Genomic DNA, 24,167 nt, shown 5'->3' with positions numbered 1-24,167 from the left:
GAGCCTGTCTGCACACCTCGGTAATCAACACCGAAAAGGTAGAGATGTTTGGCGCTGTTTGGCCCTCATAAGCATCTCTTGTGTAATAATCACCCCCAAGTTCAGCCTCGTCCCATTAATGATGCAACCAAGATAGGCTGATTTGGCGTGGTGAAGAATTGACTCGTTATGGGATGACATAATGGTACTACTGATGAAGCCAAACCAATACCTTTTTGATACATTGAGGTCCTTTTTCTTAATGGGTGCTCTAACCTCGAGCCATTTAGGAGTACCGTCTGATATTAGAGGGGCCAACCACTTCTTCATATTTTCCAATGTTTTTGTCCTGATCTTGTATTGACAATCATCCTCAAATCTAGTTGAACATTCTAGGACTGCATTAATGGCAGCGCTATCACATTTTACCTTTTTACCCGTCACAACCACACAGTCAACCGGCTTGAATTTGGTTGTCAGTTGCTTCCCTTGTGGTACCAGGGCTCCGTAGGCACTGCAGAACTCCCAGACCCAATTTGGAACATAAGGACCTCGGGGTCGAGTGAACAACTGTAATTTGTGCGACCTTAGGAAACTCATGATCTCCAGATATCTGTCAATGACTCCATCAGTGGACAACCTCTTTTCCTCTATGATGGTCCTCTGCCCCTCAGTCTTCAGTCTGTTCATGGATCGGGGAGGAGGACCTTGTACCGGTGATGCTAGAACCATATCTTATGCTGGAGCAGGAGGAGTGGTAGAAGCTTGAGGTGTCCTGATCCTAGATGGATCATTCAACTGCTTGGATCACAGCTCCGGTCTCTGGGCTAACTAGAGTTCATTCTCAGGCTTAGAAGTGGCAGCCTAAGGATCTTGGTGCTCAGCCTCACTCTCAGAAGTGGTGAGGCGAGTGGCATAGATCCTGTCACTATCGGAGCTGACCTCTAGTGAAGCAGGTGCAGGTGCCTTTCCCTTTCCTTTTCCCTTCCCACATGTGGTGGGAAGTTTGGTAGATTTAGCCTTGGATGCAACTGCATCCTCGTTGATTGTGATTCCCTTGGCCCTCTTGTGGGGCAGCATGTCTTTACCAGCCACTTTTGGTCTAGCCATATCTGCAAACACATTATAGAAAGTTAAGAACAATTCAAGAAAATTTGCAAAAAAAAAGTTGCAGAGAGACTCGCTGAACCGATCGGCTAGTCGCTGAATAACTTTGGTGAGCTAGATAGGGCTCGCCGAAAGTATTGGTTTAAAAATTCTCAGAAAAACTGGCATGTCGGCGATGGGAGGGGACTTTCGACAAATCAACGACGCCATTCGGTGAGCATAGACCAGCCCGTCGAAAGTTACAGCGCATTTAAAAGGTTAGGGGCGCAGAAAGGGCGATCAAGAAAGAAGATCGACGAGTCACCGAGTGCACTCGGCGAACTCAGGCTTCTCGCCAAAAGTTACTGAACCCAAACTCAATTTAAGCATGAAATTAAAGGTTAGATAGGGGGATTCGGTGAATCGCCGAGTGGTTCGGTGAGCTCGACCCAGCTCACCAAACTGCCCAACGTGCCTAGTTTCTACCCCATCTTCCAAAAATAACCCTGCAGCCCCTGAAAACAAAAATCAAAAACATGCACTCACTCAATTAAACTTAGACCCATACTACCCATGCCCCAAGGATACTCAAACTTCTCTCGATTTAGCCAAATTTGGCCATTTGAGGACTTACGCCCTTAGGAATGACGTCAATCGCTCCATCATTGGGCAAAGTACGTCATTTGGCACAAATGTAGGTTACTTAGACTTCACCTGACTAGACCGAACAACAACAAAACACAACCCAACAAGGTTGATTAATTTTAAGCACATAATTTTAGGAAATCAAAATTGTGGACAATCTAGGCATGATATTCGAATTAAAACAGGCACAGAAGCATACTATTACGAATTAGAGAGGCCCAACACACATCACTAAGACAAGAACAATTGCAAATGAGTAAAATCGCAAATTATAGGTTCGGGGTTCGGAAAACCAACCTTTAATGCTTATTAGATAAGTTGAAATGCTAGGCGCCAAAGATATCCAACTCTGAACACAGAGTCGACGACCAAAAAACAGTAAACACACGAAAATATGGGAAATTATAGTTCGGGTGTGAGTTTGGAAAGTTGAAAAGTGAGGGAATGTGAAAGATTTTGAAGTTTTTAACTTTTGACCTTTAAAACCGTTCAGTTCTCGCCTATTCGGCGACATTAATTTTGCTCCCCAACTCACTCGGTGATATGTCGAGTGGGCACTTACCTCGCCGAGTTTACAGGACCTCCAGTTAATGTGGGGGTCCAAATGGCGGAGAAAGTCGTGATTGCCAACATGTTCGGCGACGCGCCAATTTGCTCTTCGACTCGCCGAATTTTACAGACTCCAATTTCAAAATTGATTGAGTCCAACGGCGGTCCAAGTCGGGCTCGCCGACTTCTTCGGCGAGTCACCAACTAGACATTTTGTTCGCCAATCTGCACTTTTCAAACACATTAAAACTTTGAGCACCGAATCCCATGATATTCTTGGACAAAATGTCAAGTTGTGTCATGATCTTTTCCATGTTTTGATCCCTCTTTTTGTCTTAAACAAGCTGCTCCTTGGTCAATTTAAACGTGAGAGGGGAGACCTGATCTTCACGAGTGTACCAAACCCGATTAATTGTGGTCATACCATCCAAAAGTTGGGCTGCTATAATGTAAGGTTGTTGCATCAAACCTCTAGGAGAAAGTTGGTCAGCTACACCCTTATTCACCGAATTAAGGCTTCGGTAAAACTATTGCAGCAAAACGTTGTCGGGCAAACCATGAGTTGGGCATTGTAGCACCAACTTCTTGAATCATAGCCAAGTCTTATGAATTGGCTCACCCTCTAAACACTTGAAGCTTTGGATGCTATCCCGAAGAGTCATTATCTTCAAAGGAGGGAAAAACTGCACTTGAAATGCGGTGACAACCTCTTCCCACGAAGTGATTGATTCCCATGGAAATTCAGCCGACCACTTACATGCTTCTCCAATTAAATAAAATGGGAACAAGCCCAACCGGACCGACACTTGGGATATGTTCTTGAAGGAGAACGACCCGTAAACATCAACAGAGTTTCTAATATGCTCATGGGGATCCTTATGAGCCAGCCCACCAAATAACCCTTTTAATTGCAAGAGCAGCAACATGGTACTTGTAATATGGAACACATCGTTCAATTCAGCCGGAGGCAAGCGAATGGCACTAATTCCACCCATTAGATGAGGGTTATTGACATTAGGCTCGTTGACATCGTTGAGGTTTCCGATGTCATCTTGGTGGCCCACTTGGCTACCATTGCTTCCGTTCATACGCATTTCATCAGTTCAAAACATCAACACACAAAACAAAACTAAATATAAGTAGATTCAACTATGACTAAAAAGAACAAAATTCAACTTAACCAAAGAATCTTAACCAACAACATTCCCCGGCAGCAGCACCATTTTGATTAACGTTTCAAGGACACTTCATCCAATTCTAAGTTTCAACGATCGCTAGTCAGTATATTAACCCAACTAAATGAATTGAGGTCGAATCCCATAAGGAGTGCTACTTGTTTAAGATTCAAGAGTCAAGTGTGAATATGCTCAAATCAGTCATAGGAATAGGCATTATCGAATAAAAGCATAATTCAAATCAGAGGGTGACACGAATGTCTAATAAGAGGGATTTGGTTTTAATTATAAACTACAGCAACAACAAATAATACGAAAATAACAATAATGAGATGAGTTCTCGAGATGTGATTCGATTATAGGCTAATGTAGACAAATAGGTAATTGGAACTATTAGAAAATAGCAGTAAATGAATGAATAAGTTAGACTACAGAAGAGGTAAACTTTCTCTCGAACAATTTACCCTGAATCAAGTTGATTTCTCTAGAACATCGACTAGCATGCAAAATAAGGACAGTCTACTCCTTGTAGTCCATTCACTCTCTCGAGCTGAATGTGTGGAAAAGGGTTTAGGGTTCACCCTCTCGAATTGAACCCATAACAACCCAATACCCACAGACCATCAACTAATAATCTTGGTTTTAAAACCTCTCTCTCGAGCAAGCCAAAAACACGAAGGTAGAACTGCATTTGAAACTATAATTGTTTAATTTAAACCACAATTACTTATTGAAATCACTTCTAAACAGCATTTAAACTAACAATTAGCAATACCCATAAACTAAATCGGCCCATAATCACATAATGACACCCCGAGAGTTTAAGCTAGACATCATAAAAAGATAGAAATTGTTACCAAATTGTGTTTCCATCAATAGGGTACGATTAATTTCGTCTATACAAAGGTCCAAATTGAAGAATCTCAAAGACCCACTTCCAATTTTTCAAAAGTGAAAATTTTCAATTCTTCAAAGCCAAGGAAAAATTGTCTCAATACTCAGAATTCTCTCTCTAAAACGTAGAACTCAATATTCAATACTAATCTCTTCTTATCTAAATATTCAAACACGTATTTATAGTAACCAAAAATATGTTGCGAAGAGACATTCGGCACAGTAAATCAGTCTCTCCGATCAACTCGGTGATCCACCATTTGGTCAATTCCATCGCCTTTTTGCCTTGGCCTTCAGCATCCTCTAGGTCTGTAACTTTGGGCGATCTAACTCTGCATCGCGGAAACACTCGGCGATCCGCCTACTTGATTTTCTCCTTCAGGGCTTGGCACACCAGAACTTTAGGCGGTCAAATGGCCACTCGGCGACTCGCCAAATGAACTTGGCGATCACCAGACTCTCTTTTCTTCCTTCTTTCAGCCCGCTTCGTTCCTTTTTGCAAATTTGTGTCCTTGCCTTGTTCCTCAATCCAAATACCTAGAAATCAAGGATATTACATCAGTTATTAGCACAAAATAAGCATTTGAGGACACTAAATCATTATAAACAAACCCCTTAATGAGTCCAAATCTCGGACTCATCAACTATGTGCATTTCATGCCATCATTTTGTCTTCTCTTTGTATAGCTTAGAATTCTCATCTGCTTGGATATGAAACTCCTCAAGCTCATGCAATTGATTTATTCTCTTCTTACCGGCAATCTCAGGGTCAAGATTTAACTTTTCAATCACCCAATACGCTTGGTACTCTTGTTCCGCTGGAATATGACATACTTTTCCAAACACTATGTGATTGGGAGAAGTCTCGGTGGGTGTTTTGTAAGAAGTCTTATATGACCATAAAGCATCATCAAGCTTCTCAGACCAATCTTTTCTATGCGCATTCACTGTTTTCTGCAAGATTTGCTTCACATCTCTATTCTACGGTTCCATTTGACCACTTGTTTGAGAATGATATGTTGTAGAAACTTTATGTCGAATATCATACTTAGCAAGAAGATTCTTCACTAAATGGTTAATGAAATGCTTACCTCCATCACTTATGATTGCCCTCAGAGTACCAAAGCGAGTGAAAATGTGCTTCTTGATGAAGTTAATCACCAATCTTGAGTTATTCGTGGGTAGAGCTACCACCTCAACCCATTTGGACACATAATCAACAAACACCAGAATATATTGGTTTCCACTAGATGGTGGGAATGGAACCATAAAGTCACTACCCCACACATTAAAGATTTCCACCTCAAGAATATTATTTAGTGGCATCTCATGTCTTCTCGATACATAACCCATTTTTTGGAATCGATTACATCCTTTCACATAGGCTATGGAGTCTTTAAATAGAGAAGGACAAAAGAACCCAGATTGTAGTACCTTGTGCATCGTGCACTCTCCTACATGGTGCCCTCCATATAAACTTGCATGACAACTCTTGAGCACATGCTTGACCATATATCCTGGAATTCATCTTTTCACCACTCGATCCACTCCTTTTTTTGAACAAGAATGGTTCATCCCAGATGTAGAATTTAGCATCGTAAGTCAGCTTCTTGTCCTGTTGGGTAGTTACACCTGAAGGGTACACTCCACTTACTAACAGATTTACTATATTAGCATATCAAGGCACTTGAGAGATATCCAATGCCATCAACTTCTCATCCAAAAATTCTTCACGTATTCATCTCCCTTTATGTACATAGGAAAAATCTTCTAACCTGGACAAATGATCAGTTATTTGATTCTTGATACCCTTCCAGTCTTTGACCTAAAGGTTAAATTCTTGTAGAAGCAATATCCACCGAATTATCCTTGGTTTTGCATCCTTCTTGTTGAATAGGTACCTAATAGCTGTATTGTATGTATAAAAAATTACCTTGGTACCTATCAAATACGATATAAACTTGTCAAAGGTTAATACTAGAGCTAGCAATTCCTTCTCAATCACGGTGTAATTAGCTTGAGCAGAATCAAGGGTCTTACTCACACAATATATTGAATGGAACACCTTATCTTTTCTTAGTCCCAATATTGCACCCATTACTACATTGCTTGCATCACACATGAGTTCAAATGGTAGCTCCCAGTTAGGAACAATCAAGATTGGAGCTTCAATTAAGTTCTGCTTCACAACCTCAAACGCCTTCAAACACATCTCATCGAATTCAAATTTCACCTCATTTTCCAAGAGACTGCACATAGGTCTTGCAATCTTAGAAATCCTTGATGAATCTCTGGTAAAACCCTGCACGGCCAAGCAAACTTCACAAACTTACTACATAAATAGGAGGGGGTAATTTTTCAATCACATCCACCTTGGATTAATCCACTTCTAGGCCATGCTTTGACACCTTGTGACCCAACACTATGCCTTCTCGAACTAAGAAGTGACACTTCTCCCAGTTAAGCAGTAAATTTGTATTTTCACATCAAGCAAGTACTTTATCAACGTTCCCTTTTCCTTTCCCACCTGTGGTGGGAAGTTTGGTAGCTTTATCCTTGGATGCAGCTGCATCCTCGTTGATTGTGATTCCCTTCGCCCTCTTATGGGGCGACATGTTTTTACCAGCCACTTTTGGTCTAGCCATATCTACAAACACATTATAGAAAGTTAAGAACAGTTCAAGAAAATTTGCAGAAAAATAGTTGCAGAGAGACTCGTTGAACCGATCGGCAAGTCGCCGAATCACTTTGGCGAGCTAGATCGGGCTCGCCGAAAGTATTGGCTTAAAAATTCTCAGAAAAATAGGCATGTCAGGGATGGGAGGGGACATTCGGCAAATCAACGACGCCATTCGGCGAGCACAAACAAGCCCGCCGAAAGTTACCATGCATTTCAAAGGTTAGCGGCGCAGAAAGGGCGATCAAGAATGAAAATCAACGAGTCACCAAGTGCACTCAGTGAACTCAGGCTTCTCGCCAAAAGTTACAGAACCCAAACTCAATTTAAGCATGATATTAAAGGCAAGATAGGGGGATTCGGTGAACCGCCGAGTGGTTCGGTGAGCTCGACCCAGCTCACCAAACTACCCAACGTGCCTAATTTCTACCCCATCTTCCAAAAATAAACCCGCAGCCCCTGAAAACAAAAATAAAAAACATGCACACGCTCAATTAANACCCAAATTCAATTTAAGCATGAAATTAAAGGCGAGATAGGGGGATTCGGTGAACCGCCAAGTGGTTCGGTGAGCTCGACCCAGCACAACAAACTGCCCAACGTGCCCAATTTCTACCCCATCTTCCAAAAATAAACCCGCAGCCCCTGAAAACAAAAATAAAAAACATGCACACGCTCAATTAAACTTAGACCCATACTACCCATGCCCCCGGGATACTCAAACTTCTCTCGATTTGGCCAAATTTGGCCATTTGAGGACTTACGCCTTTGGAATGACGCCAATCGCTCCATCATTAGGCAAAGTACGTCATTTGGCACAAATGTAGGTTACTTAGACTTCACCCGACTAGATCCAACAACAACAAAACTGAACCCAACAAGATTGATTAATTTTAAGCACATAATTTTGGGAAATCAAAATTGTAGGCAATCTAGGCATGATATTCAAATTAAAACAGGCACAGAAGCATACAATTACGAATCAGAGAGGACCAACACACATCACTAAGACAAGAACAATTGCAAATGAGTAAAATTGCTAATTACAGGTTTGGGGTTCGGAAAACCAACCTTTAATGCCTATTAGATAAGTTGAAATGCTAGGCACCAAAGATATCCAACTCTGAACACAGCGTTGAAGACCAAAAAATAGTATAAACATGAAAATATGGGATATTATAGTGTGGGTGTGAGTTTGGAAAGTTGAAAAGTGAGGGAATGTGAAAGATTTTGAAGTTTTTAACTTTCGGCCTTTAAAACCATTCAGTTCTCGCCCATTCGACGACATTAATTTTGCTCGCCAACCCACTTGGTAACACGCCGAGTGGGCACTTACCTCGCCGAGTTTTACAGGATCTCCAGTTAAGGTGAGAGTCCAAACGGCGGAGAAAGTAGTGATTGCCAACATGTTCGGCGACACGCTGATTGTCTCCTAGACTTATCGAGTTTTACAGATTCCAATTTCAAAATTGCTTTAGTCCAACGGCGGTCCAAATCAGGCTCGCCGACTTCTTCTGCGAGTCACCAACTGGACATTTTGTTCGCTAATCTACATTTTTCAAACACATTCCACACTTTAACCTTCACAATCAACACACCATTATTTTAGAATAAAAAAAATAAATAAATAAAACTTGGATTGCCTCCCAAGCAGTGCCTTATATACCAGCATGGCACGACGCAAGTCCTCACTCAAACTTTATTTTTGGGGTTGGCCATAGTGTCACTAGGCAATTCCCCTTGTTGTCTCGGGTTTAAATGAGACGAAATATGACCCATGTAGGTCTACAATTGTTTGATAGAGACGGAATGATAGGTAACTATCTAGCTAAGGATCGACACATCTTCCTTCGTTTCTTTCAAAATTTTATCGGACCCCTCAACCTTGTTGAGAATACGAGAAAGCATATCCTTAGACCGACCACCCTCGGAATCCTTTCCCTTTTAGCCCTCGTGGGGAGGAATGTACCTGTCCTTTTCCCTATCCCTTCTAAGCGGGGTTACGATCCCTCCACTCTCTATCACGATCCTTCTAGCCATCATCCCTATTCCAAACTTGGCTACCACCCTACCTCGGGTAGTTTGAATGATAACCACCTCCTTGGTTTGCAAGGAAGTTCACCTCTTCATTCTACAATGCTTCAAACTTGGCCTCATCAGGATTAACACACCCAACACCCACAACATTGACACTTTGAGCACCGAATCCCATGATATTTTTGGACAAAATATCAAGTTGTGTCATGATCTTTTCCATGTTTTGATTCCTCTCTTGGTCTTTCTCAAGTTGCTCCTTGGTAAATTTAAACGTGAGAGGGGAGACCTCATCTTCACAGATGTACCAAGCCCGATTAATTATGGTCATACCATCCAAAAGTTGGGCTGCTATAATGTAAGGTTGTTGCATAGAACCTCTAGGAGAAAGTAGGTCAACTACACCCTTATTCACCAAATGAAGGCTTCGGTAAAAATAATGCAGCAAAACGTTGTCGGGAAAACCATGAGTTGGGCGTTGCAGCACCAACTTCTTGAATCGTAGCCAAGTATAATAAATTGGCTCACCCTCCAAACACTTGAAGCTTTGGATGCTATCCCAAAGAGTCATCATCTTCGAATGAGGAAAAAATTACACTTGAAATGCGGTGACAACCTCTTCCCACAAAGTGATTGATTCCCATGGAAATTCAGCCAACCACTTACATGCTTCTCCCATTAAAGAAAATGGGAACAACCTCAACCAGACCGGCACTTGGGATATGTTCTTGAAGGAGAACGGACCGCAAACATCAACAGAGTTTCTAATATGCTCATGGAGATCCTTATGAGCCAGCCCACCAAATAACCCTTTTAATTGCAAGAGCTGCAACATGGTACTTGTAATATGGAACACATCATTCAATTCAGCCGGAGGCAAGCGATTGGCATAAATTCCACCCATTAGATGAGGGTTACTGACATTAGACTCGTGGACATCATTGAAGTTTCCGATGTCATCTTGGTGGCCCACTTGGCTACCATTGCTTCCGTTCACACGTATTTCATCAGTTCAAAACATCAACACACAAAACTAAAATAAAAATAAGTAGATTCAACTATGACTAAAAAGAACAAAATTTAACTTAACCAAAGAATCTTAACAAACAACACTCCCCGGCAGCGACACCATTTTAATTAACGTTACAAGGACACTTCATCCAATTCTATGTGTCAACGATCACTAGTCAGTATAATAACCCAACTAAATGAGTTGAGGTCGAATCCCATAAGGAGTGGTACGTGTTTAAGATTCAAGAGTCAAGTGCGAATATGCTCAAATCAGTCATAGGAATAGACATTATCGAATAAAAACATAATTCAAATCATTGGGTGACACGAATGTCAAATAAGAGGGTTTTGGTTTTAATTATAAACTACAACAACAACAGATTATACTAAAATAACAATAATGAGACGAGTTCTTGGGATGTGATTTGATTATAGGCTAATGTAGACAAATGGGTAATTGCAACTGTTAGAAAATAGTTGTAAATAAATGAATAAGATAGACTATAGAAGAGGTAAACTTTCTCTCGAACAATTTACCCTGAATCAAGTCGATTTCTCTAGAACATCAACTAGAATGCAATATAAGAACAGCCTACTCCTTATAGTCCATTCACTCTCTCGAACTGAATGTGTGGAAAAGGGTTTAGGATTAGCCCTCTCGAATTGAACCCATAACAACCCAATACCTACAGACCATCAACCAATAATCTTGGTTTTAAAACTTCTCTCGAGCAGGCCAAAATCACGAAGGTAGAACTGCATTTGAAACTACAATTCTTGAATTTAAACCACAATTACTTATTGAAATCACTTCTAAACAACATTTAAACTAACAATTAGCAATACCCATAAACTAAATCATCCCATAATCACATAATGACACCCCAAGAATTGGGGTATAAGCTAGACATGATAAAAAGATAGAAATCGTTACCAAATTGTGTTTCCATCAACAGGGTACGATTAATTTCTTCTATACAAAGGTCCAAATGAAAGAATCTCAAAGACCCACTTCCAATATCTCAAAAGTGAAAATTTTCAATTCTTTAAAACCAAGGAAAAATTGTCTCAATACTCAGAATTCTCTCACTAAAATGTAGAACTCAATATTCAATACTAATCTCTTCTTATATAAATATTCAAACACGTATTTATATTCACCAAAAATATGTTGCAAAGGGCCATTTGGTGAAGTAAGTCAGGCTCGCCGATCAACTCGGTGATCCGCTATTTGGTCAATTCCATCGCCTTTTTGCCTTGGCCTTCAGCATCCTCTAGGTCTGTAACTTTGGGCGATCTCACTCTGCATCACAGAATCACTCGGCGATCCACCAACTTGATTTTCTCCTTCAGGGCTTGATACACCAGAACTTTAGGCGGTCAAATGGCCACTCGATGACTCGCCAAATGAACTTGGCGATCACCAGACTCTCTTTTCTTCCTTCTTTCAGCTCGCTTCGTTCCTTTTTGCAAATTTGTGTCCTTGCCTTGTTCCTCAATCCAAATAACTAGAAATCACGGATTTTACATAAGTTATTAGCACAAATTAAGCATTTGAGGACACTAAATCATGATAAACAAACCCCTTAATGAGTCCAAATCTCAGACTCATCAACTATGTGCTTTTCATGCCATCATTTTGTCTTCTTTTTGTATAGCTTAGAATTCTCATCTGCTTGGAACTGAAACTCCTCAAGCTCATGCAATTGACTTATTCTCTTCTTACCGGCAATCTCAGGGTCAAGATTTAACTTCTCAATCGCCCAATACGCTTGGTGCTCTGGCTCCGCTGGAATATGACATGCTTTTCCAAACACTATGTGATTAGGAAAGGTCTCGGTTGGTATTTTGTAAGCAGTCCTATATGCCCATAAAGCATCATCAAGCTTCTCAGACCAATCTTTTCTCTGCGCATTCACTGTTTTCTGCAAGATTTGCTTCACCTCACTATTCTACACTTCCACTTGACCACTTATTCGAGAATGATATGTTGTAGAAACTTTATGTTGGATATCATACTTAGCAAGAAGATTCTTCACTAAATGGTTAATGAAATGCTTACCTCCATCCCTTAGGATTGCCCTCAGAGTACCAAAGCGAGTGAAAATGTGTTTCTTGATGAATTTAATCACCACTCTTGAGTCATTCGTGGGTAGAGCTACCGCCTCAACTCATTTGGACACATAATCAACAACCACCAGAAAATATTGGTTTCCACTAGATGGTGGGAATGGAACCATGAAGTCAATACCCCACACATCAAAGATTTCCACCTCAAGATCGTTATATAGTGGAATCTCCTGTCATCTCGATACATAACCCATTTTTTGGCATCGATTATATCCTTTCACATAGGCAATTGAGTCTTTAAATAGAGAAGGACAAAAGAACCCAGATTGTAGTACCTTGTGCATCGTGCACTCTTCTCCATGGTGCCTTCCATACGAACTTGCATGACAACTCTTGAGCACATGCTTGACCATATATCCTAGAATTCATCTTTTCACCACTCGATCTACTCCTTGTTTTGAACAAGAATGGTTCATCCCAAATATAGAATTTAGCATCGTAAGTAAACTTCTTGTTATGTTGGGTAGTTACACCTGGAGGGTAGACTCCACTTACTAACAAATTTAGTATATTAGCATATCAAGGCACTTGAGAGATATCCAATGCCATCAACTTCTCATCCAAAAATTCTTCACGTATTCATCTCCCTTTATGTACATGGGAAAAATCTTCTAACCTGGACAAATGATCAGCTATTTGATTCTCAATACCCTTCCGGTCTTTGATCCCAAGATCAAATTCTTGTAGAAGCAATATCCACCGAATTATCCTTGGTTTTGCATCCTTCTTGTCGATTAGGTACCTAATAGCTGCATTGTAAGTATAAACAATTGCCTTGGTACCTATCAAATACGATCTAAACTTGTCAAAGGTGAATACTAGAGCTAGCAATTCCTTCTCAGTCACGGTGTTATTAGCTTGAGCAGAATCAAGGGTCTGACTCACATAGTATATTGAGTGGAACACTTTAGCTTTTCTTAGTCCCAATATTGCACCCATTGCTACATTGCTTGCATCACACATGAGTTCAAATGGTAGCTCCCAGTTAGGAACAATCAAGATTGGAGCTTCAATTAAGTTCTGCTTCACAACCTCAAACGTCTTCAAACACATCTCATCAAATTCAAATTTCACCTCCTTCACTAAGAGACTGCACATAGGTCTTGCAATCTTTGTAATCCTTGATGAATCTCTGGTAAAACCCTGCACGGCCAAGGAAACTTCGCACCTCTTTTACATAAATAGGATGGGGTAATTTTTCAATCATATCCACCTTGGCTTTATCCACTTCTAGGCCATGTTTTGACACCTTATGACCCAACACTATGCCTTCTCGAACTAAGAAGTAATACTTCTCCCAGTTAAGCAGTAAATTTGTATTTTCACATCAAGCAAGTACTTTATCAACGTTCCGGAGACATACCTCAAAAATTTCCCAAAGACGGAGAAATCATCCATGAATACCTCTACAAAGTCCTCCACCATATCATTAAAAGTGGCCATTATTCACCTTTGAAAAGTCATCGGGGCATTGCAAAGTCCAAATGGCATGTATTTGAAAGCATATGTACCATAAGGACAAGTGAATGTGGTCTTCTCTTGATCTTCGGGTACAATCAAAATTTGATTATATCCAAAATACCCATCTAAAAAGCAATAGTACTCATTCCCTGCCAGATGGTCAAGATTTTGGTCAATGAAGGGGACAGGATAATGATCTTTTCATGTGGCCTTATTTAACTTCTGGTAATTCGTGCAAATTCTCCATCCAGTGACTGTTCGGGTGAGAATCANAATATCCACCGAATTATCCTTGGTTTTGCATCCTTCTTGTTGATTAGGTACCTAATAGCTGCATTGTATGTATAAACAATTACCTTGGTACCTATCAAATACGATCTAAACTTGTCAAAGGTGAATACTAGAGCTAGCAATTCCTTCTCAATCACGGTGTAATTAGCTTGAGCAGAATCAAGGGTCTTACTCGCACAATATATTGAATGGAACACCTTATCTTTTCTTAGTCCCAATATTGCACCCATTACTACATTGCTTGCATCACACATGAGTACAAATGGTAGCTCCCAGTTAGGAACAATCAAGATTGGAGCTTCAATTAAGTTCTGTTTCACAACCTCAAACGTCTTCAAACACATCTCATCAAATTCAAATTTCACCTCCTTCACCAAGAGACTGCACATAGGTCTTGCATTCTTTGAAATCTTTGATGAATCTCTGGTAAAACCCTGCACGGCCAAGGAAACTTCGCACCCCTTTTACATAAATAGGATGGGGTAATTTTTTAATCATATCCACCTTGGCTTTATCCACTTCTAGGCCATGTTTTGACACCTTGTGACCCAACACTATGCCTTCTCGAACTAAGAAGTAATACTTCTCCCAGTTAAGTAGTAAATTTGTATTTTCACATCAAGCAAGTACTTTATCAACGTTCCGGAAACATACCTCAAAAGATTTCCCAAAGACGGAGAAATCATCCATGAATACCTCTACAAAGTCCTCCACCATATCATTAAAAGTGGCCATCATTCACCTTTGAAAAGTCATCGGGGCATTGCAAAGTCCAAATGGCATGTATTTGAAAGCATATGTACCATAAGGACAATTGAATGTGGTCTTCTCTTGATCTTCGGGTACAATCAAAATTTGATTATATCCAAAATACCCATCTAAAAAGCAATAGTACTCATTCCCTGCCAGATGGTCAAGATTTTGGTCAATGAAGGGGACAGGATAATGATCTTTTCATGTGGCCTTATTTAACTTCTGGTAATTCGTGCAAATTCTCCATCCAGTGACTGTTCGGGTGAGAATCAACTCACTTTTCTCGTCTTCACTACTATCATACCACCCTTCTTTAGTACACACTGCACAATACTTACCCACTTATTATTGGAAATCAGGTCCACAATACCAGCATCTAGCCACTTGATCACTTCTTCTCTCACCACTTCCTTCATCAATGGATTTAGTCTGTGTTGATGTTGTGCACTTGTCATGTGATACTCCTCCATATATATTTTGTGCATACATAGCGTTGGACTAATCCCATGAATATCATACATCTGCCAGCCAAGAGATTTCTTCTTTCACTTCAAGATTCTGAATGTCGCATCAACCTGTGATTTAGACAAGTCTGCAGAAAGTATCACAAGTAAAGTTTCATTGCTACCCAAATATGCATACCTTATGTGAGCATGCAGAGATTTCAACTCTAAATATAGTTATTTTCGATTGAGGGTTTAGGTGGAGGCCTGAATTCACGATTTGATGATTCCACCATGCCTTTTTGTGTGCCCACTACTGCAAAATTAAGGCAACTTGTCATCTATTGAGCTTCAGGATAACCATATATGTCATGTCCCACCAAAACTCTTTCCAAGGTATCCTCGAAAGTAATACATTAAGATTCTATAGCTAGATCCACAAAGGTAATGTCGGACAACTCTACATAGACGAAAGGCAATTTCAATGCGCGATAGACATCAAACACTTCAACCTTATCATGTGCTCTCATGGTTAACTGCCCAGCTACTACATCGATCACTGCTCACCCGTGGCTAATAAAGGATGCCACAAAATAAATGGGACTTCTGGATCGGGCTCAAATTTAGGACTACAAAGTCCACCGAAAATATTAATGATCCCACTCGCACCAACACATCTTCTGCTACACCTCTAGCCTTGCAATAGATCTATCTACCAGTTGTAGAATGATAGTGGTTGGTTTTGGACTTCCCAACTCAAGTTTCTTGTATAAATATGCAGGCATGAGATTAATGCTAGCACCCAAATCACATAAACCCTGGGCATGAACACTTTGTCCAATTGTAATTTGCACAGTGAACCTACCAGGATCCTTCAATTTCTTTGGTAGTCTATTCTAAATTCGAGAAGTGCACTCCTCAGTAAGTGCTACTGTTTCATACTCTATCAGCCTTCTCTTTTTTGCCAATATCTCCTTCATATATTTGGCATATTTAGGAATTCCCGACAAAATATCAACCAAAGGTAGGTTAATGTCAACCTGTATAAGGAGAGAGAAACTTACCAAAGCATTCATCTTTAGTTTGCTTCCTGAACTTATGTGGAAAATGAGGGGGTGGTTTCATTTGAGGAACAATCTTCTCAACATTGGAGTTCTTTATCACCTCTTCTTGTTTCTTTTCTCCTCTAGTTGTTGACCACTTCTAGTATTGACCGTATTCAATTGCTTTGGGTTGAGCTCAATGTCACCCGACAAACCTCCTTGTGGATGCAAGTTAACCGAATTTGCTACTTGCGCAACTTATTTCTTTAGATTCATCTGTGACATTTGGATGTTCCTCAAGTTCTAATTTTTCTTATCTACCCTTGCATTGATTTTTGCATTCTCGAAACTGTTTTTACCGATTTCTACCATCACCTTTTGGAACAACTCTTCATTAGTCATACCTCATTTCTGAGCACTTTGACTACCACCTTGGCTATTATTTTGATATTGTAGCCCATTTCCTTGTGCTCGGTATTGGTTGGACCGTTGCGCTTGATTTTGGTTCTGATTTTGGTTTTAACACCATGATAAGTTAGGATGGTTTCTCCAACCAGAGTTGTAAGTATAACCATAGTTCTGCGTACCTCCACCATTTTGAGCATTACCCATATAGTTCACGGAGTCTGGATTTGATTCACAGTATTCAGTTGCATGTTCTCCACTACCACAGACTCCGCACCATGTAGCCAGCCAATGTCGGTAGAAAAGGGTCATACTTTTTAGATGATTCATTAATGTTTTTTAGCATAGACTAGTGGATCTACCTAGTTAAGGCATTCTATAACCCGACAAGTTATAAGACAGTCCTGGCAGCGTGGGCTAGACATTGTATCATCACATAGATCATAGTGATGGTTGTCGGTTAGAGAATCTCCCAAACATAGTTTATTTTTGTATTCTTATATACAACTGAGATATTATTGTATTTTACAATACTTTGAGATGTTATCTATTGTTTTAACTGCTTTATATAAACTGCATCTTTAATGTTGTTTATTTATGCATTGAGTTGAGTATCCATGAGTTGAGTAAAGGTGAGGTAAGTGTTTCTTTCAGAATCCAGTTCAAGCTTATGTGTTATTTAGAATTCCCCTCTTATAATCGTACATTCGATGTACTGACGCCATTTGGCCTGCATCATTTTATGATGCAGATACAGGTAACAAGGATCAGCATCCACTACCTCGTTGATCCAATCGAGCATTTCAGAGTCATTTGGTCAGCCTCATTGCTTTCCAGAGGATCCCTTTTTATTGCTTTGTTATTTCAGCTGTTAGGATGATCGGGGGTCTTGTCCCGACATCCCTCATAGTATTTGAGGCTTCATAGACAATTACACGTTATTAGTTCAATAGTCTTATTCATTTTAGTTGCTTAGTCATAAGACATGAGTTGCCACTTTGTCTAATTGAATGTTCCTTTTAAAACATTCTAAGTTTTATCTATTGAGACAATTATATTTTGTGTTGAGTAAGTCTTTCGTTGAGTAGTAAGCTAGGCCAAGGGTTCTCTTGGGGACAGCAATGGTTCTCGAGTGTCAGTCCCTCCCAGGGTGTACGTTTGGGGCGTGACGGATCTTAACAACCTCAGTCTTCTTAGGATCAACCTGAATACCATCACTGGAGAAGATATGGACAAGGATTTCAATCGACCTCAAACAAAATGTACGCCTGCCAAACTTAGCAAACAATTGTCGATCCTTGACATCTTGCAAAACAAAACCGCAAATGATAGGCATGATCATCCTCACTCCGAGAATAAATCAATATATCATAAATGAACACAATCATGAACATATACAAGTATTGCTTGAATAGTCTATTAATCAAATCCATAAAAGTTGCAAGAGCATTCGTTAGTCCAAAAGATGTAACTAAGAANAGAATCTCCCAAACATAGTTTATTTTTGTATTCTTATATACAACTGAGATATTATTGTATTTTACAATACTTTGAGATGTTATCTATTGTTTTAACTGCTTTATATAAACTGCATCTTTATTGTTGTTTATTTATGCATTGAGTTGCGTATCCATGAGTTGAGTAAAGCTGAGGTAAGTGTTTCTTTCAGATTCCAGTTCAAGCTTATGTGTTATTTAGAATTCCCCTCTTATGATCGTACATTCGATGTACTGACGCCATTTGGCTTGCATCATTTTATGATGCAGATACAGGTAACAAGGATCAGCATCCACTACCTCGTTGATCCAATCGAGCATTTCAGAGTCATTTGGTCAGCCTCATTGCTTTTCGGAGGATCCCTTTTTATTTCTTTGTTATTTCAGTTGTTAGGATGATCGAGAGTCTTGTCCCGACATCCCTCATAGTATTTGAGGCTTCATAGACAATTACACATTATTAGTTCAATAGTCTTATTCATTTCAATTGCTTAGTCATAAGACATGAGTTGCCACTTTGGTTAATTGAATGTTCCTTTTAAAACATTCTAAGTTTTATCTATTGAGAAAATTATATTTTATGTTGAGTAAGTCTTTCGTTGAGTAGTAAGCTAGGCCAAGGGTTCTCTTGGGGACAGCAATGGTTCTCGAGTGTCAGTCCCTCCCAGGGTGTACGTTTGGGGCGTGACGGATCTTAACAACCTCAGTCTTCTTAGGATCAACCTGAATACCATCACTGGAGAAGATATGGACAAGGATTTCAATCGACCTCAAACAAAATGTACGCCTGCCAAACTTAGCAAACAATTGTCGATCCTTGACATCTTGCAAAACAAAACCGCAAATGATAGGCATGATCATCCTCACTCCGAGAATAAATCAATATATCATAAATGAACACAATCATGAACATATACAAGTATTGCTTGAATAGTCTATTAATCAAATCCATAAAAGTTGCAAGAGCATTCGTTAGTCCAAAAGATGTAACTAAGAATTCATAGTGACAATACTGATTTTGAAAATTCATCTTCGAGATTTTACACTCCCTTACTTTCAATGATGATAACCTGATCGACAATCAATCTTCGAGAATAAGCTAGCACCTTGAAGTTGATCGAACATGTAATCAATCATTGGGATGGGATACTTAGGCCTCATTTGCTTGCACTTTATGGAGGTCTGAATCTTAATCATTCAGATTTAGTTCATTAAGTATGTTTGGTTTTTAGATTTGAATCTTACTTATTCAGATTCACTCCATCTTAATGGGTCTTAATGAGTCAGAATGAATCAGATCTATAACACAGTCTTAATACCATTCTCACTCTATTAAAATAATAAGCATTCTTTCATAAAAAAATTATTTTCTTCCTTGATTCTCTTTTGGGCAAGTTTGAAGTTTCTTCCTCTCCTTTTCCAACCAAATACAATTTTTTTTTCTTTTGAATAAGTAAGTTTTCATACTCTTTTACAAGTTTATGTAATATTTTTAATATATACAGTATTCTTGGATGAATTGATATTTATGAAGAACTTTTCTTGTCAAATTTCGTTTGTTTCCAAAACTTCTTTGAAAGAAGTTATTATTGTCTCTTGAGAAAACAAATAAATAATTTTTTTGAAGTGGGTTATAATCTTAATCTTGAAACAATTTTTTGGAAGAAATTATCTTGGGTTTGGATTATAACTTTATTGATATAGTGTATAATTCCTAATTTTAAAAATAAATAAATTATACACTCGATATATATTGAAATCAAACAATCTTAATGATTCAATGTTCAGACCTAGAAACTATATCTTAATATTCAGATGTGCATTTAGATTCTGACATCTTAATCTTAATGTGTATAGTAACATTCAGATTTAGACGTTTTAATCTTAATGAAAATAAATGAGGCCTTAATCTTGATTCTGACCTTGTTCAATTGTTGATAATAAATACCCATGTAAAGAGAATAATCTTTCTTCCGAACAAACAAAACTTGGGTACCCTATAGAGAGATACTTGATCTAATGAAACCCTTATCCAAGAGGTCTTTTAACTTATCTTTCAACTCTTTAAGCTCTTCCAAAGCCATTTTGCAAGGAAGAATAGAGATAGGCTACATATCTAGAAGAAGGTCAATTCTGAAGTTGATTTCCCTTTCAAGATGAACACCACAAAAATCATTTGGGAACACTTCCAGAAACTCATTAAAAACTAGAACTAACTCAAGAGTAGGGGCTTCAGAATTTTTATCCCTTAACCGAACAAGATGATAAATGAATCCTTTAGAAATCATCTTCCTAGTCGTAAGGCATGAGTTGAATTGACCTATAGGCTCTAAATTTCCACCTTCCATTCTAAGATACATTCACTCGGAAATTGAAATTTTAACAATTGGGTTCTACAATAAATGTAAGCATAACAAGAATGAAGTCAATCCATACAAAGAATAAAATCAATGTCTATAATTTCTAACTCTAAAATATCAACTTAGGTGATTTTCTTAAAACTAATACTTGACAATTTCTATAGACCCATTTAGGAACAATAGAATCACCAATAGGAGTAGAGACTGGAAAAGTTCTAAAAGAATTTCAGGGCCAACATCAAACTTCATAGCCACATAAAGAGTCACAATAGGAAATGTATCACCTTGATCAAGCAATGTATTAGCATCACACTGAAAGACTCGTAACATACCAGTGGAAACATCTGGAAAGCTCTCCTAATCCTGATGAGCCTGAAGAGCATTGAATCTGTTCTAACGATGAGCACCACCAAAATAATAAGAAGCATCTTGGTGAGCTGGGCGACCTAAAAAAAGCACTAGGGTGAGCTTGACGACCATCTCTACCCTTTCTTGCAAGCGAATGGCAATCTCTCAATCTATGATCAACCTTACAATAACCATAGAAACCATCGGTACCGGCTAAGCATCTCCTGTTGCCGTAATTTTGGCAAGTGGGGAAAGTAGATCTACTAGAACCTCCTTCTTGAGGCTTGGAGTTAGAAACCTTATCCATTTTGAATCTTTGAGCCAGAGAACGAGATGAATTTTGACTAGGGAATTTTGTCTTAACTGAGAATGACAACCTCCACCGGACCTTGAGTAAGAGAAATCACCACCATCTTTTCTTGCCCTCTTTGATTCTCTAGCATTCTCCATAAGATTTTCCTCCTAAATTTGTAGAGCATGAGTCATCAACCTTAAGATATCCATCTCCTTGATCAACATGGTGGTTTTTCACTCTTTGACTACTATTTTGGATACACCTGAAACAAACTTAATCATTCATGCTCTAGAGTCGGTAACCATTATCGGAGCATACTTAAACAACTGAGTAAACTTCAAAGAGTATTCCTTCACACTCATACTCCCATGCCATAAGTTTATAAATTCTTGCACTTTAGCCTCCCCAATATCAAGGGGGAAAAACTGATCAAGAAATACTCCTTTGAAATTGTCTCAATCCAAGGGACCTGCATCAATTTTCCTTTCTTCCATCCATTGAGTTAACCACACTTGAGAAATCCGTTTCAATTGATAAGAAGACAAGACTAAATTTTCCACTGGAGTAACTCCCATAATATCCACAATCTTTTGAATTCCCTCAATAAACTCTTATGGATCTTCATCTATTTTCGAACCATGGAATTTTGGAGGATTCATCCTTGTGAAGTCTCTAACCCTTTTCGTCGTCATAACCATATTTGTGTTCATGGGAGCTACAACATCTTTATTAGCTTCTTCCATAATAGCTTGGGCCAACACTTGGAAAGTGGCACTTGCTTGGACAAAGGATCGACCAGAGCTTATGGAGCTTTAGGTTCCACATTCACATTCACGTTCCTTCTAAACAGAGTTCTTCTTCGTTGCATCATTCTGAAATGCATAAAACATGAGTTTGAATGAAACATTACAGAGTTCAACTCTATTGCACGACTTAGGAGTATGAAAGAAGTGAAGTGTTTCTTAAACGTCTAATAGTCTCTTATTCATAAATATGGTGCGTTTCATACTCATGAACAAGACTTTACTAAATATGGCTTATCAAACATCTAGACTCTTTAAAACCTTGGTCTGATACCAAGTTTGACACGACCCAAGACTATACCCTAAATGTAGCATGGTGAATAGGATCCCAAAAGACCCTAAAGAGTCCACTTGACATAAGCATGAAACTATGATAACAACATAAAAGAATGAATCATATTAGCAGAATGTAAGTCTCAAAGATTCATCACAATATGGAATCAAATCAGAAGATAAAGACTTCATAAACTGAAAGTACTAAGTCTGACATAAGCTTCTACTAATAGATATGGATAGGGAAAGCCCTAGATCATGAAATAAATCTGAAAACTTAAAGTATATGTGAGAGATAGAAGATATCATAAGGTGGTCATGCTCTCGAACCATGAAGAATCACCAAAACCTAATCAAATTGATAAATCCAATTCTAGACATGGTCGGATGGAGGAATATTAGAACCTATATTATAAGACAATAAAGACAAAAGAAATATATGCATCAGTACTCAGATAATACCGAATATGAGGAAGGATACATGAGTAAATACATGATGTCATAATGAATTAGAAAAATCACAACAGAAGCTTAATTCTAATCCTTCAAGGAAATCATAAATTGTTGTGAGAGATACCATTAATCGACATGAACCATGTAAGCTATAACCAGGAGTTTAGTGTACTGCTCCCATAGCAAAAAGAGAGAATCTTACTTGTCACAGTAAGAACAATGTTCTTAAGCTTAGCTGAATCCACTAGGTAGTTATGGGACAAATAAATTTCTACCAAAGAACTCTGGTTCTACTAATGGGTGAGCCTCCATCCCAAAGTCCACTCAATGCTAAGTAAACTCTCAATGGAAATTATGCATAATCAAATCATATTCATACTTCTTGAAATTGTAAAGCCAAACCAATCATAAACTTTATATCATAAGAATAGCTTTATAAAACAATGATTTCATATCATACTCATAAGAGACACTTATGTAAAGCATCTTAATCGGGATCATCTTTCCATAATAAGAATTACTTCAATAGGAAGCATTGAGTTTCATAAAATGTGTTTGATACTTTATCTAAAAGAATCATTAATTCATAAGTTCCACAATTCATAATGCATTCATATATTCAAACTTTGTTCCTAATCATAAAGTATTCATATATCATGGGTTCATGTAAAATCATGGAAAACATGTAATTATGATCAAATCATACATAATAAGATCAAATTTGAAGAATAAACTCAATGACAATTGAACCCATTCCTAAACATAAAACCCTAGAATTTTGGGTGAGAATTGATAGAGAGATTTTGAAGTTTCTTTGGGACCCTATGGATGAAAAGGGATCCATTGATGAATTTCTTGCATAGCATGATAAAACTCTTACTTAAGAATTGTGAAGAGAATACTTGAAGCTTGAAGAACTCCAATTCACTTTAAGACAATCCTTGGAGAAGTAGATTTCAAAGTTTAGGAGATTGAGAGAGAATGGGAGGGGTTTGTAGTATAAAAATAGTTATATGGCTTGAGAATAGTGTAGAAACGATGTAGTTTAGGGATTAAAAGGGTAGGAAAAAACCCAAATAATCCTAAGAAAATTATGTCGGAACACTTATACGAACCCATGTATGGTCCGTACTCCCTTCTATGGACTATACTGGTCATCCATAAAAAAAAGCATTGAAAGTTCAATCCTCTTATCAAAAACCATGAGCACACATCACGAACCGTAGTCAAATCGATGACCTATAAAAATCATTTGTACACTTCAAAGTCTGAAAATTTCACTATGTTTAAGACACAAACCACGAACCACATGAACGGACCATATTTCCTTCTACGGTCCATATTGTCTAGTCGTAGGACTCAAATGCTGAAATTTCACCTTTCTAAAAAATGAATTACGAGCCTCGACCATGACTCATACTTGCTTCCACAAGCCGTCCTTTTGAATTATACAAACCCATCTGAGACTTGACTTTTCCAAACTATCAGGACATCATCTACGAACAGCCATCTACAAACCATAGAATGAAGTATGATCTGTACTTGGCCTCGTACAAACTTGCT

General features: G+C 38.6%; 1 protein-coding gene across 1 annotated transcript; it reads right to left on the bottom strand.

Moving 5' to 3' along the window:
* Positions 1–11,684: 11,684 nt before the first annotated feature.
* Positions 11,685–14,667, bottom strand: LOC125845724 (uncharacterized). The gene is made up of 4 exons (XM_049525261.1): positions 14,587–14,667; positions 13,998–14,366; positions 12,797–13,323; positions 11,685–11,910 (listed from the first exon to the last, which is right to left on the bottom strand). The coding sequence occupies exons 1-4, from the start codon at positions 14,665–14,667 to the stop codon at positions 11,685–11,687; spliced, it is 1,203 nt and encodes a 400-aa protein (XP_049381218.1).
* Positions 14,668–24,167: the final 9,500 nt, after the last annotated feature.

The sequence above is a fragment of the Solanum stenotomum genome, chromosome 11, assembly GCF_019186545.1.
Source record: "Solanum stenotomum isolate F172 chromosome 11, ASM1918654v1, whole genome shotgun sequence".
Classification (NCBI taxonomy): domain Eukaryota; kingdom Viridiplantae; phylum Streptophyta; class Magnoliopsida; order Solanales; family Solanaceae; genus Solanum; species Solanum stenotomum.
The sequence above is the reverse complement of the archived record's forward strand: the minus strand, read 5'-3'. Positions and strand labels throughout refer to the sequence as shown.